General features: G+C 39.6%; 1 protein-coding gene across 1 annotated transcript in view; it reads right to left on the reverse strand.

Moving 5' to 3' along the window:
- LOC120538131 overlaps positions 1-13,508 on the reverse strand; it is a 38,453-nt gene that overhangs the window by 17,792 nt on the left and 7,153 nt on the right. The window contains exons 4-7 of the mRNA XM_039767565.1: positions 12,209-12,345; positions 11,938-12,112; positions 10,036-10,089; positions 5,857-5,910 (exon numbers count right to left, since the gene is read on the reverse strand). Coding sequence (XP_039623499.1) covers positions 5,857-5,910; positions 10,036-10,089; positions 11,938-12,112; positions 12,209-12,345 — 420 coding nt within the window. The remainder of the gene's footprint in view (positions 1-5,856; positions 5,911-10,035; positions 10,090-11,937; positions 12,113-12,208; positions 12,346-13,508) is intronic.

Here is a 13,508-nt window from a genome sequence, read left to right on the forward strand (position 1 = left end):
GAATGACTGACTGCACAATTGATGTGATACAAATGAAAGAAAACCGAGTTTGAAAAATCACTCTAATCTAATTATATATAATCTTTTCTAGGGATACCAACAAATGTGTCCAGGCCATTTTAGAATATCTTTGTAGAATAAGTAAACCTTGATCTCTTTAAACAACTTGCTTTGCTTTACTCAATGAAAAGATCAGAGGCATGCAGGTACAGGGGGGGACAATTGCTTCCCATTTTATCACATTCCAGGCGGCATGCAGCAGTTTTTCAATTACCTCTAAGGGGACCATCAAATCTGTCCATGTCTGTATCTTATTAAAAACATAGCCAGGATAAGTCAGCCTGTGAATCATGACATCAGGCACCCTCATCACTAGGCCAGACATTTTGGGAATACCCTGTGCCTAAACCATTTGGGGAAAAAACACTGAACGTATTTCATGGATTGTCTTGGCTTTAAAATTGTCTTCTGATGCCTTAAAGATTTAGTATTTTTCAAGTCAATGTTGTTTCTTAACAATTTTGGTATATACAGCATTCTAAAATGAAACGTATTTTATACATTGTAAAAAATGACTAACCTTCACTTGCCTTTTATAATGGAGGTGAAAGGTATCAGAGTCTCATTATTAAGAAAAGCCTTAAAGCCTACTGAAAACGTAAATTTTTCTGTGTCTATAGATTGCATTAATATTGACAAAACAATGTATTCATATCATTATTATTTATTTATTTGCATTTTATTAATTTTATTAAAATCAAATAACATTCCATACAAGAAAGTCAAGTTTTACAAAACTAAGTTCGAAGCACTTCAATTCCCACCCATGAGAAGGAGAGCTAGGCCAGCAGAGTAAAACTCTAAACTAGTAAAAATAAGTACGTAGACAAATTAATAAATGAACAAAAATAAATAGAATAAAACAGAGGGGAGAGAATTCCTCAATTTCAATGATTATTCTAACATGTTATTGATCAGATCCTGCCAGGTTCTGAAAATGTTTTGCACAGATCCTCTAAGTGCGAATTAGATTTTTTCCCATTTCAGATAAAATATAACATCAGTTACCCAGTGACGTAAAAGAGGTGAGTTACGATAATTCCAGTTGAGCAAGACAAGTCTACGTGGCAATAGTGTAGTGCAGTGGTTCTCAAACTGTGGGGCGGGCCAACCTAGGGGGGCCGAAGTAACAAAAAGGGGGGCGTGAAGATGTGAAAAAAGAAAACGAGAATCGAAAATATGAAAAATACATCTATTGAAACCAAAACAAATTAACTTAAACTACAGTGCATTCTGATGCTAGAAAAATAAATATAGAGTTAGATAAATGTTGATAAAAGTTAAGTAGGTATAATAAAATATGCATCTATGATATATCATTAATTAAAAAAGAACAAATTAGTATTAGTGGGCTCCTTTCAAAAAAACCTTAGGGGGGGCGCAATTAAAACTGTTATGAAAACTCGGGTTGCAAATACTTAAAGGTTGAGAAACGCTGGTGTAGTGTCATTAAAAGAATAAAAGAAGCACCATGCAAAACATCGATGTGACATTCATTCATTTTAAAATGAGACTGGCTGTGCAATTCAACTCTTTCTGGACCTGAGGCGTGGATTCACTTTAGAAGGTCTGAAATGTTATTGACATCGAGCATTGATGCCTAGATGTGAATTGCTGTATTTGTTCTGTAGACAACTACACCATAATAACTGTAAAGGTCACACTGGTCATGGACACACTTATGATCAATGGAAAGTTACTTCATTATGTCACTAAGATATTCCCTTGTGCTGCTGGAATGATAATGTACTTGTGTGCTTCAGTGAAAGAGGGTTGAGAGATGGAGGAATGGAATTAGACACTTTACACTGCTGCAGGTGAGGTGGCCCTAAAATGGACTTTCTGGTATCTTCAGCCACTGCTTCAGCTATGCCACCTAGATGTTCAGCAGCATCACTCGCTCCCAGCTGCTTCATCCTTTTTTCCCCACTCATGCACGCCGCCTGTCTCTGACTCACTCTGCTCACTCAGGGTCAGAGGTAACCCATATGCTACTCTTTCCCCTGGCTATGTATCAGGGCCAATGGATTCTTGGAGCCATCACAAGCATCCAAAGTGTGTCTAAATGCTGTGTCTGTGTGCACCCCCACCCTCAATCCCCTTCACTTGGGCTTCTCCAGATAGCGACATTGCTGCCTCCCAGCCTGAGACGTCCTCTCCGTGGTATGAGTGAGTGCCAGTGAGTTTACTCATTCAAACACATTGTCCTAAAATTCTTTTATTACTATAGCCTCAGCAAAAGCATTAAATAACTCAATACGTGAGTTGTGGCATTTCAATCTGCTCTGTTGCACACTCTGCCTTTAGTATATACACAGGGAGTGCAGAATTATTAGGCAGGTTGTATTTTTGAGGATTAATTTTAATATGGAACAAACACAGTGCTATCAGTCAATCCAAAATGTTAATAAACCTGAAACCTGAATGTTTCACAACGGAAATGTGAGTGTGAACATCATCAGGGGAATACATATGTGCGCACAATTATTAGGCAACTATTAGTGTGCAGATTTATTATGCAACTAAAGGAAAAATGAAAATTTTCCCATCTCACTTGTTTATTTTCATCTGTTATAGTGAGAATAATAAACAAACACCTCAAAATTTACAAATAAACATCTCTGACATTTAAAAAAATCAATCAATCAATCAATGACCAATATAGCCACCCTTCTTTCCAATAACAGTCATAAGCCTTTCCATTCATGGAGTCTGTCAGTTTCTTGATCTGTTGACGATCAGCTTTTTGTGGAGCAGTGACTACAGCCTCCCAGACACTCTTCAGAGAGGTGTATTGTTTTTCTCCCCCGTAAATCTAGCGTTTAAGAAGTGCCCACAAGTTCTCGATAGGGTTTAGGTCAGATGAGGAAGGGGGGCCATGTCATTATTCCTTCATCTTTAAGGCCTTTACTGGCTGGCCACGCAGTGGAGAACTTCGATACAAGTGATGGAGCATTGGCCTGCATAAAAATCATGGTCTTTTTCCTGTATCACTGTTTGAAGAAAGTGTCTTCGAAAAACTGGCAGTAGGTTTGGGAGTTGATTTTGAGTTCATCTTCAATGCAAAAGGTCCAACTAGCTCATCTTTAAAAATACCAGCTCATACCAGTACCCCACCTCCACGTTGGAGTGGAGCTCTGTGCCCATTACTGATCCACAGGTCCATCCATCTGGTCCATCAAGAGTCACTCTCATCTCATCGGTCCATAAAACCTTTGAAAAAATCTGTCTTCAGATATTTCTTGGCCCAGTTTTGACGTTTCAACTTATGTTTCTTGTTCAGTGGTGGTTGGGTTTCAGCCCTCCTTACCTTGGCCATGTCTTTGAGCACTGAACACCTTGTACTTCTGGGCACTCCAGGTAGGTTGCAGCTCTGGAATATGAAAGTACTGGAGGATAATGGGTTCCTGGTAGCTTCACGTTTGATTCTTCTCAAATCTTTGGCAGCTAATTTGCGTCTTTTGTTCTCAACACGTTTCTTGCGACCCTGTTGACTATTTGCAACAAAATGTTTGATGGTTCTGTGATCACACACCAATATCTTAGCAATTCCAAAAGTGCTGCATCCCTCTGAAAGACTTTTTACAATTTTTGACTTTTCAGAGTCAGTTAAATCTCTTTTGGCCCATTTTGCCGAGGAAAACTAGCTGCCTAATAATTCTGCACACCTTGATATAGGGTGTTGATCTCCTTAGGCCACACCCTCCCTCATTACACAAATACACATCACCTGACGTGCTTAAATCCAATAAGCATTCAAGTTAATACAGCTTGGAGTTGGAATATACGCATAAAAATGATGATATGGTCAAAATACTCACTTGCCTAATAATTCTGCACTCCCTGTACATATAGATATTTTATTTAAATCGAGCATCTGCGCAACACACCATTTGAAACTGCAACATACAAGAAGTTTGGCTCTTTCAAAAATTTAGAAGGCACTTATTAAAAATACTGACCAAGATACGGCTTACACACAGTTTGATCTTTTCTGTGGTCACCTATGGCTGCGAAAGCTGGACATAAAAGAAACAGGACAGTCGACGAATTGATGCATTTGAAATGTGGTGCTGGAGACGGATTTTATTAATACCATGGACAGCCAGAGGGACACACAAATTAGTCATGGAACAGATCAAGCTGGCAATGTCAGTCAAAGTATGGAGTGGAAAGCTATGGCTCGCCTACTTTAGACATACCATAAGAAGACAGCAGTCACTGGAAAAAGATACAATGCTTGGCAGAACAGAGGGAACAAGGTGACGATGAAGGCTAGCAATGCGACGACTTGACACCATTACAGCAACAACAAAGAGGACTTTGGCCAAACTTAATAAACTAGCACAAGATCGATCTTCCTACAGATTGTTTATCCATCAAGTCGCTATGGTTCAGATCGAACCGATGTCCTTTAACTAACTAACTAACAATGCAGTGTTAATCAGGTTGCTTCAGATTTATTATTTGTTCAATCTACAATGAAACTCTGATGTACTATTTGCACTACTCTGCCACTTGGCATGAATCTCGTTCTGTAGGCTATATAAAATAGCACAGAATATAATGGTCAAAAAGTAAGTGCCATTTAAGAAAAAATAATTATATATTTTGAGCATGTATCTGTCTGTTATTACAAACTATAGCAGAACATAAGCGCTGAAGAAACAGAATTGCTGAATCAAAAGTAGGCTAACGGGCAGAACACAGCTTGGCCCGGGGGGCTTGTCAGGTTCATATAACTCCACTCATGACAGAGGCTGTGAGCAGACAAGAGAACAGAACAATGTATTCATACCCCAAAAAAATAGTTCCAAGACTCTGTGATAAAATAATTATTTCTTATTTCCTTTCATGATCACAATAATGCTTCATAAGCATGAAAGTCATATTTTCTTGAATCAAACCCTTTGCTGCTCAGAGTGGACATATTTAAGGCTTTTTCATTCACCTGTGTACCCTTCAGCCCCATGGTTAGCTAAAACAACAGACAAAGTACTTTTTAAATTTATAAAAAGCACTTAATATCAGAACAGGTTTTTATGTGGTATGTTTACATTGATTATGAAGAAACAGCTTGGACTTAAAAAATACAGAACTTATTCTTAAATAGTGGTATCTGGAATAATATCTGATAGGTTAACATTGTACTATGATTCTTCTGAATTTTTACTAATATACTTGTAAAATAAACTTGCTTGTGATCAATGGTTTTATTTAACTTGCTATTTTATCTCATACAAATAATCATTTTATATGGGTCTATTTTTTTGTACCGGCAACCATACCACATGCATTTCAGAAGAGGTCATCCACCTGAAGCTAAGCATGTTCAGCCTGTCCAGTACTTGGATGGGACACCATCTAGGAAAAGCTTGGGTTGCTGCTGGAAGAGGTGTTCGTGAGGCCAGCAGGGGGCACTTACCCTGTGGGTTGAATGAAGATCCCAGTGCCCCACTGCAGTGACGGGGACACCGTAATGCAAAAAATGGTCCTGACTGTCTGTGGTTATAAAAGATTTCTGAGAATCCTTTGTAAAAAGCAAGGTATATCTCAATGTCCAGGATAAATTGCCCACCATGGCCTAGTCATTCTGACCCCTAATCACCCCCTGTCTCTAATTGGCTATATCTCTCTCAACATTTCACCACCTAACAGTTAATGTGAGGAGAGCATACTGGCACAAAATGGTTGCCATCACGTTATTCAGATGGGTGCTACACATTAGTGGTGGCTCCCCACTCACTGAAGTGCTTTGAATAGTGCTATGTAAATGTAAAGAATTATAATTATTACCTGTCATCTCCATGTTGTTCATAATACTTGTATCTGCTTCTAAAAAGCTGCTTCCTAAAAATAAACAAATGTATCAGGATTTTAAAAATGATATTATACTCTTGTATAAATCACAGTTGTATATTGGTTACTGCTGCTGCTGTCTCTTAATGATTTCCGATTTTTGCCAAAGTACTGTCTGTGCAATGTTATGCCCGTGACAGAATATTTCTGAGAAAGATTTTTGCTCCACACTCCAGTTTTACTTGCCATTGGCCTCTTGTGCATCAATATTGGCATGTAAAGAAGTCTGTCCTGGCTAGGCTCGATGCCCCTTGTATTGTGCAGAACTAGAAATAGTCTTTACAGGAAATGGATGTTCACTACAGTATATGGACGAAAGCATTGGGACACCTGACCATGACACCAACAGGGACTTCAATGACAATGCATTCAAATTAACAGATTTTAATATGGAAGGCTTTCCACCAGATCTTGGAGTGTTTCTCTCAAAATGTGTGCCCATTCATTCTGTAGAGCATTTATGAGGTCAGGCACTGATGTTGGACAAGAAGGCCTGGCTCACTCGCAATCTCCAGTTTATCTCAAAGGTTTTCAATGAGATTGAGGTCAGGGCTCTGTGAGGGCCAGTCAAGTTCTTCCACACTGAACTCATCAAACCATGTCTTTATGGACCTTGCTTTGTGCATTGGGGTACAGTCATGCTGGAGTAGAAAAGGGTCTTCCCCAAACTGTTTTACCAAAGTTGGAAGCAAGGCGTTATCCAAAATGTCTTGGTATGCTGAAGCATTAAGATTGCTCTTCACTGGACTTAAGGGACCTATCCCAAATGCTGAAATATAGCACCACACCATTATCCCTCCTCGACCAAACTTTACAGTTGGCACAATGCAACCAGGCAGGTAAAGTTCTCCTGGCATGAGCCAAACCCAGATTCACCCATCTGACTGCCAGATAGAAAAGTGTGATTTGTCACTCCATAGAACATGTTTTCACTGCTCCACAGTCCAGTGGCGGTGTGCTTTACACCACTCCATCCAACGTGTGGCATTGCACTTGGTCATGTGAGGCTTCCATGCAGCTGCTCAGTCATGGAAACCCATTCCACACAGTTTTTGTGCTTACATTAATGGCAGTAGAAGTTTGGAACTTTTATGCGCCATGAACCTTAGCAGTTGTTGACCCAACTCTGTGACTTTACGTGGTCTTCTGCTTCATGGCGAAGTTGATGTTGTACCTAAAAACTTCCACTTTACAATAATACCACTTACAGTTGACCATGGAATATCCAGCAGGGATGAAATTTCACAAACTGTCTTATTGCAAAGGTGGCATTCTATCACAGTACCATGTTTGAAGTCACTGAGCTCTTCAGAACAATCCATTTTCTTTCACAAATGTTAGTAAATGGCAACTGTATGGTTAGGTGCTTGATTTTATACATTTGTGGCAATGGGTCTGATTGAAACACCTGAATTGAATTATTAAGAGGTGTGTCCTAATACTTTTGTCAATATAGTGTATGTAATAACATTCTCAAACTCATCATAAGCCAAAGCAGGGTTGCAAGAGAATGAAATCTAACCTGGAAACATCGGGTACAAGGCAAGAAACAGACCAGTAAATCACAGGGTCCATCACCTGCATGTCCTCTCTCACCCCATCCATAAACCTTCACTTAGGCCTTCCTCTTTTTCTCTTCCCTGGCAGCTCTATCCTTAGCATCCTTCTCCCAATATACTCAGCATCTCTACTCTGCACATGTCCAAACCAATGCAATCTTGCCTCTCTGACTTTGTCTCCCAATCGTCCAACTTGAGCTGACCCTCTAATGTCCTCATTTCTAATTCTATCCATCCTTGTCACAAGCAGTGCAAATCTTAGCATCTTAGCTTTGCTACCTTCAGCTTTGTCTCCTACTTTCTGGTCAGTGCCACCGTCTCCAACCCATCTAACATAGCTGGTCTTACTACCATCCTGTAGACCTTCCCTTTCACTCTTGCTGATAACCGTCTGTCACACATCACTCCTGACACTCTTCTCCACCCATTTCACCCTGCCTGCTCTCTCTTCCACAATCCCCATTACTTTGTACTGTTGATCCCAAGTATTTAAACTCATCCATCATCGCCATCTATACTCCTTGCATCTTCACCATTCCACTGACCTCCCTCTCATTTACACACATGTATTCTGTCTTGTTCCTGCTGACCTTAATTCCTCTCCTCTCCAGGGCATATCTCCACCTCTCCAGGGTCTACTCAACCTGCTCCCTACTATCGCTACAGATCACTATGTCATCAGCAAACATCATAGTCCATGGGGACTCCTGTCTAATCTCATCTATCAACCTGTCCATCACCATTGCAAATAAGAAAGGGCTAGGAAAGGGCTCAGAGCCGATCCCTGATATAATCCCACCTCCACCTTGAATGCATCCATCACTCCTACCGCAGAACTCATCATAGTCACACTTCCCTCGTACATATTTTGTAGAACTTACATACTTCTCTGCCACTCCCGACTTCCTCATACTATACCACAGCTCCTCTAGAGGCACCCTGTCATATGCTTTCTCTAGGTCCACAAAGACACCATGCAACTCCTTCTGGCCTTCTCTAAACTTCTCCATCAACATCCTCAGAGCAAACATTGCATCTGTGGTGCTCTTTCATGGCATGAAACCATACTGCTGCTCACAAATCATTACCTCACTTCCACTAGCTTCCACGACTCTTTCCCATAACTACATGCTGTGGCTCATCAATTTTATCCCCCTGTAGTTACTACAGTCCTACATATCCAACCTCTTCTCTCTCTTGTTCTCTTCATTCATTAGCCTCTCAAAGTACTCTTTCCACCTGCTCAAAACACTCTCCTTTCTTGTGAGTACGTTTCCATCTTTATCCTTCATCACCCTACCCTGCTTCACATCTTTCCCAGCTTGTTCCCTTTGTCTAGCCCACTGGTCCTTTTCTCCCTCCTTAGTGTCCAACCTCTCATACAACTCATCATACGCATTTTCTTTAGGCTTCACCACCTCTCTCTTCACCATAAGCCTTATCTCCTTTTACTCTTGTCTACTTTCTGCATCTCTCTGACTATCTCACTTCTTCTTTGCCATCCTCTTCCTCTGTATACTCTCCTGTACTTCCCCATTCCACCACCAGGATTCCTTTTCCTCCTTCCTCTGTCCAGATGTCACTTCAAGCACCCTTCTTGCTGTCACCCTTACTACATCTGCTATAGTTTCCAAAATGTCTGGTAATTCTTCACTAACACCCAGTGCTTGTCTCACCGTCTCCCTAAACTCAACCTTGCAGTCTTCCTTTTTTCAAATTCCACCATTTAATCCTTGGCTCTGCCCTCACTCTCTTCCTCTTCTTGATCTCCAACATCATCTAACAGACCATCATCCTATGCTGCTTAACTACACTTTCCCCTGCTACCACTTTGCAGTCTTCAATCTCCTTCAGATCAACTCTTCTGCATAGGATGTAATCTACCTGTGTGCATCTTCCTCCGCTGTTGTATGTAACCCTATGTTCCTCCCTCTTCTTAAAACACGTATTCACCACAGCCATGTCCATCCATTTGGCAAATCCACTATCATCTGACCTTCTTCATTCCTCTCCTTGACACCATACCTACCCATCACCTCCTCGTCTCCTCTGTTCCCTTCACCAACATGTCCATTGAAATCCGCTCCAATCACCACTTTCTGTCCCTTGGTTACACTGTTCATCACTTCATCCAACTCACTCCAAAAATTTGGAATAAATCGAATAATTAAAAAATCTGGAGTTTCCAGAGTAAAAGCTTTTATTTTACTTGCTTGAAATGTGTAAATCATAGAAAAACAAGAGCCAGTTTTGGGATTCATACCTCTAATGCAGGATCCTTAGGGCAGCAGGACTAACCAATGCACAACCATCGTGCCCCTAATTATTTATTATAAAGATAAATATAAACGTGTAGAAGCAGACTAATAGGGAATACCTAACTTATCCTTAAATGGGGGTATTTGGGATAATATTATAATGGTTAAAATTGTACTGTGATTTTTCTGAATTTTTACTAATATAATTGTAAAATAAACATGCTTGTGATCAATCTTTTTTATTTAACTTGCTATTTTATCTCATACAATGAACTATTTTAGATGGGGATTTTTTGTACCTGTTATCTCCCTTTCTTCAGGAAAACTTGTATTTGCTTTTGAAATGTTGCCACCTAAAAATAAATTAAAGTATCAAGATATTAAAAGTTACACACTGGGTACAAGGCAAGAACCCCCCTTGTAGTGTCGTGAGTTTTACATTTTATATTATAGTTTTGTTTTTGTCCACACAAACAAAAATTAACATTATTTTACAAGGACAGTTGAAACCAAAGTGTCTTCTCTTCCTGAATTGTATCACCTTAAAAGAAATATTTTTTTTAGATGGACAGAATGAACTTAAAATGTAAAGAGGTAATTAACATCAAAGCATCTCTTCTTCCCAATTGTACCTCACTTTTGATGTAAAACAACTATGCAAACAAAGCAAGCAGAAAACCAGTATGATGTATTAGGCTGTATTGATTACTTAATAACATGCAAACATATGGATGACTGTAGGACTAGGAATTGCCAAACTGGTTTACAGCTTGGGAAAGGAATAAATGTGGGAAGGTATTAAACAGATCAAAAACTGTAACTGAAATCATTCATTATATTGACAGCCAGCCAATCAAATGTGTGTAACATCACATGTTCCTGAATCCCACATTGAATTTTAAAATACATATGCCTCGTCTAAGGAACCAAAAAGGAGAGACATCAGAACAGTGAAAACAGTGATGTCAGGAGAGGGCGAGAGACATATGACCGTCTCATGAACAATATTGACTGCTTAATCAAAAGCTGCCCAAGGACATTCATCTTTCACATCTCTAATTTCTTCGTAAACTTTTTTTCTAAACAGCATATATATCCAGACTTTTCTATCCATAATCTCTTTCATACTTTCTTCAACTGGTCTTATTATTCTTTAATAAATACCACATTGATTTTAAATTTCTATACTTTGTCTTTATATCTAGAGTAACTGAAATAATAAATTAAAAATTAAGACACCTGTATGGGAGACCATATTATCTGCACATAGAGTTTATCAAGTAAAAGAGGTCGCTCCTTGAAAGAAAAGACAACTGTGTTAAAATCAGGATAAATAGTTTGGTTGGTAAGTGGCATGACCAAAAGAGTCACACTTTTAATTGTGTTGTGATGACACCCATATGCTTGTCAGTGCTGGTGATAAGTAAATTCTTAAGCGGAAACTCCTATAGAATATTATGAGACATATTTAGGAGTCATTGTCTCTTTAAGGATTTTTAGACAAGCAAAAATTGCTATAGGATATTGTGAGACATACGCTCCATTGTCTATTTAAGGATATCTGTGTGTGAATGTGAGGGAGTTCTAAGTAGAATATTGCAGGGTGACAGACAATTAGGCTTTCACCTGAAACTTTGTCTACAGGATCCCTAGGTGTGTGTATCTGTATGGGTGACAATCTTAAGGTGTGAGAGTAGGCCAACCTAGCAGTGAACTTGGCAAGTCCTTTAACACCCAAGATAATACAATTCCTGGACAGGGTGACAGTCTATTGCAGAGCATCCCCAGCAGGGCAGCGCAGAGGACACGACTGCACTCGGACCCCAGAAGTGGGACTGCTGCTTGTCGTGCAGCATTGTGGGTGGTTTATTGCCTGTTATGTTACATGTGTATTCTGTCTTAGCTAAATAATTCTAGAAAAATGACTTAACCCTACATATAATCTAACCTCCAGGTTTATAAGAAGAGACTGCTTGTAGCTCTTGAAGCAGAAGAAGACGAAATTTACATTTTTTGTTAGACTTTCACCTGATCCTGATATTAAACCAAGCTGCTTAGCTTCAACAATATGCTCAAGGAGAAAAAAGAAAAAGATTCTAATAGGTAAACATTTTTCAAGTCTCAAACACAACATTTTCCCTGAGGAATTATGAATCTTGCTACACCTCTGAAAATGAACTTATATGAAATTAGAAATCTACCTTCCAAAAGCTCGTCCTTAAGGTTTTGGAGTTTTGGGTAATATCGCACAATAGCATCCTCAAATAGTGCTTCCCAGAAATGACGGATCTTCTTTGCTTGTGTTCTTTCCAGTGTATCTAAGGACTCATAAATGGCTTCAACTCTCGTTATTTTAGTTGTGGTATTAATTATATCCTATTAAACAAAGGCAGACATTGTCATTAGTGCTATGTGTTTTGAGATTTAAACAAAAAAAAACATGCAGTTCATTAATTTCCTAAAGTATCTGACCTGATACATGTCTTCTGAGATAAACAAATGGTCTCTTATCTGGTTTAGCAGTATGTGAGGTTCATCCATCAACGAGATATCAGATTTCTTCTCATGAAAAAAGACCAGCAGCTGATCATTAGGGATACCATTAATACCTAGAAAATGGGAAGGAAGGAATTGGAATGACTGTGATCTGTAGTGAACAAAAAGGTTTCTTTCCTGAAGAAAATAATAAAATTGTCTGTGCTCAATCTGAACATTTCCAAAACATACTCCCTATTCTTTCAGCTATGACTTTGACCAGCATTTAAACATCATTATTCAGAAACGAAATGGGCCTCTAAGATGCACATTCCAGAAAATCTTTATTTTTCTAATGAAAAACTGTGATGGACGCTTCATTTTCTCTAGCTTCAGTAAAAATTGCTAATAATGGCACTATCCGAGTTTTCCACTAGATAACTATCTGGGCCTGCAGCTTTCCCAAATTAGCCTCAGTGGTTTATCAAGCTCCTGTATGAAGAGAGGATGTGTACATTATAAACTAAGTCCTTGGCTTGAATTCCACTTTCTTTAGATATTCCCTAAAGGTAGTTATTTCTCTGTGCTTCCTAATTTTATTTTATTTATTGAGCTGCCTTATAGGACATCCTGAGATTACACTAGATATAAGTTGGTAGATATCATGGCCGGCCTGTACACTGGTACTGTGAGTGCTGTGCAAAGTGGAGGCAGGACCTCTGTGTTTTTCCCAGTTGATCCTGCAGTTCGTCAGCGTTGTGTTCTGCTCCTACCCTGTTCAATGCTTGTATGGACGGTGTTGTTCAGACTCATGGGGCCTAGAGGCTGTGGGGCATCTGTTGGTGAAGAGAGATTCACGGATCTTGACTTTGCTGACGATGCTGTGATCTTCGCGGAGTCAATGGAGGCTGTGATCGGGGTGATCGAGAGACTGAGTGGATAAAAACCAAAGAGCCAGGCCTTTAATGACCTCTTGGACATGGGCATCAGCAGTGTGTCTGTCTGCGGAGAGAGTGTCAACCTCGTCGAGAGGTTTACTTATCTCAGCAGTGACATTCATGTCTCTGGTGACTCTTCCTATGAAGTCAGTAGATGGATTGGGTGAGCACGGGGGGATCACAAGGTCACTGGAAAAGGCGATTATTGTGCTCCTGATATCTTTGCAAAAAAAGACTAAGGTCCAAGTCTTTAGAGTCCTGGTGCTTCCTGTCTTGCTATATGGTTGTGAGACATGGAAGCTATCCAGTGACCTGAGACAAAGACTGGATTCCTTTGGTACTGTGTCTCTTTGGAGAAT

The sequence above is a fragment of the Polypterus senegalus genome, chromosome 10 (genome assembly GCF_016835505.1).
Source record: "Polypterus senegalus isolate Bchr_013 chromosome 10, ASM1683550v1, whole genome shotgun sequence".
In the NCBI taxonomy this organism is placed as follows: Eukaryota; Metazoa; Chordata; class Cladistia; order Polypteriformes; family Polypteridae; genus Polypterus; species Polypterus senegalus.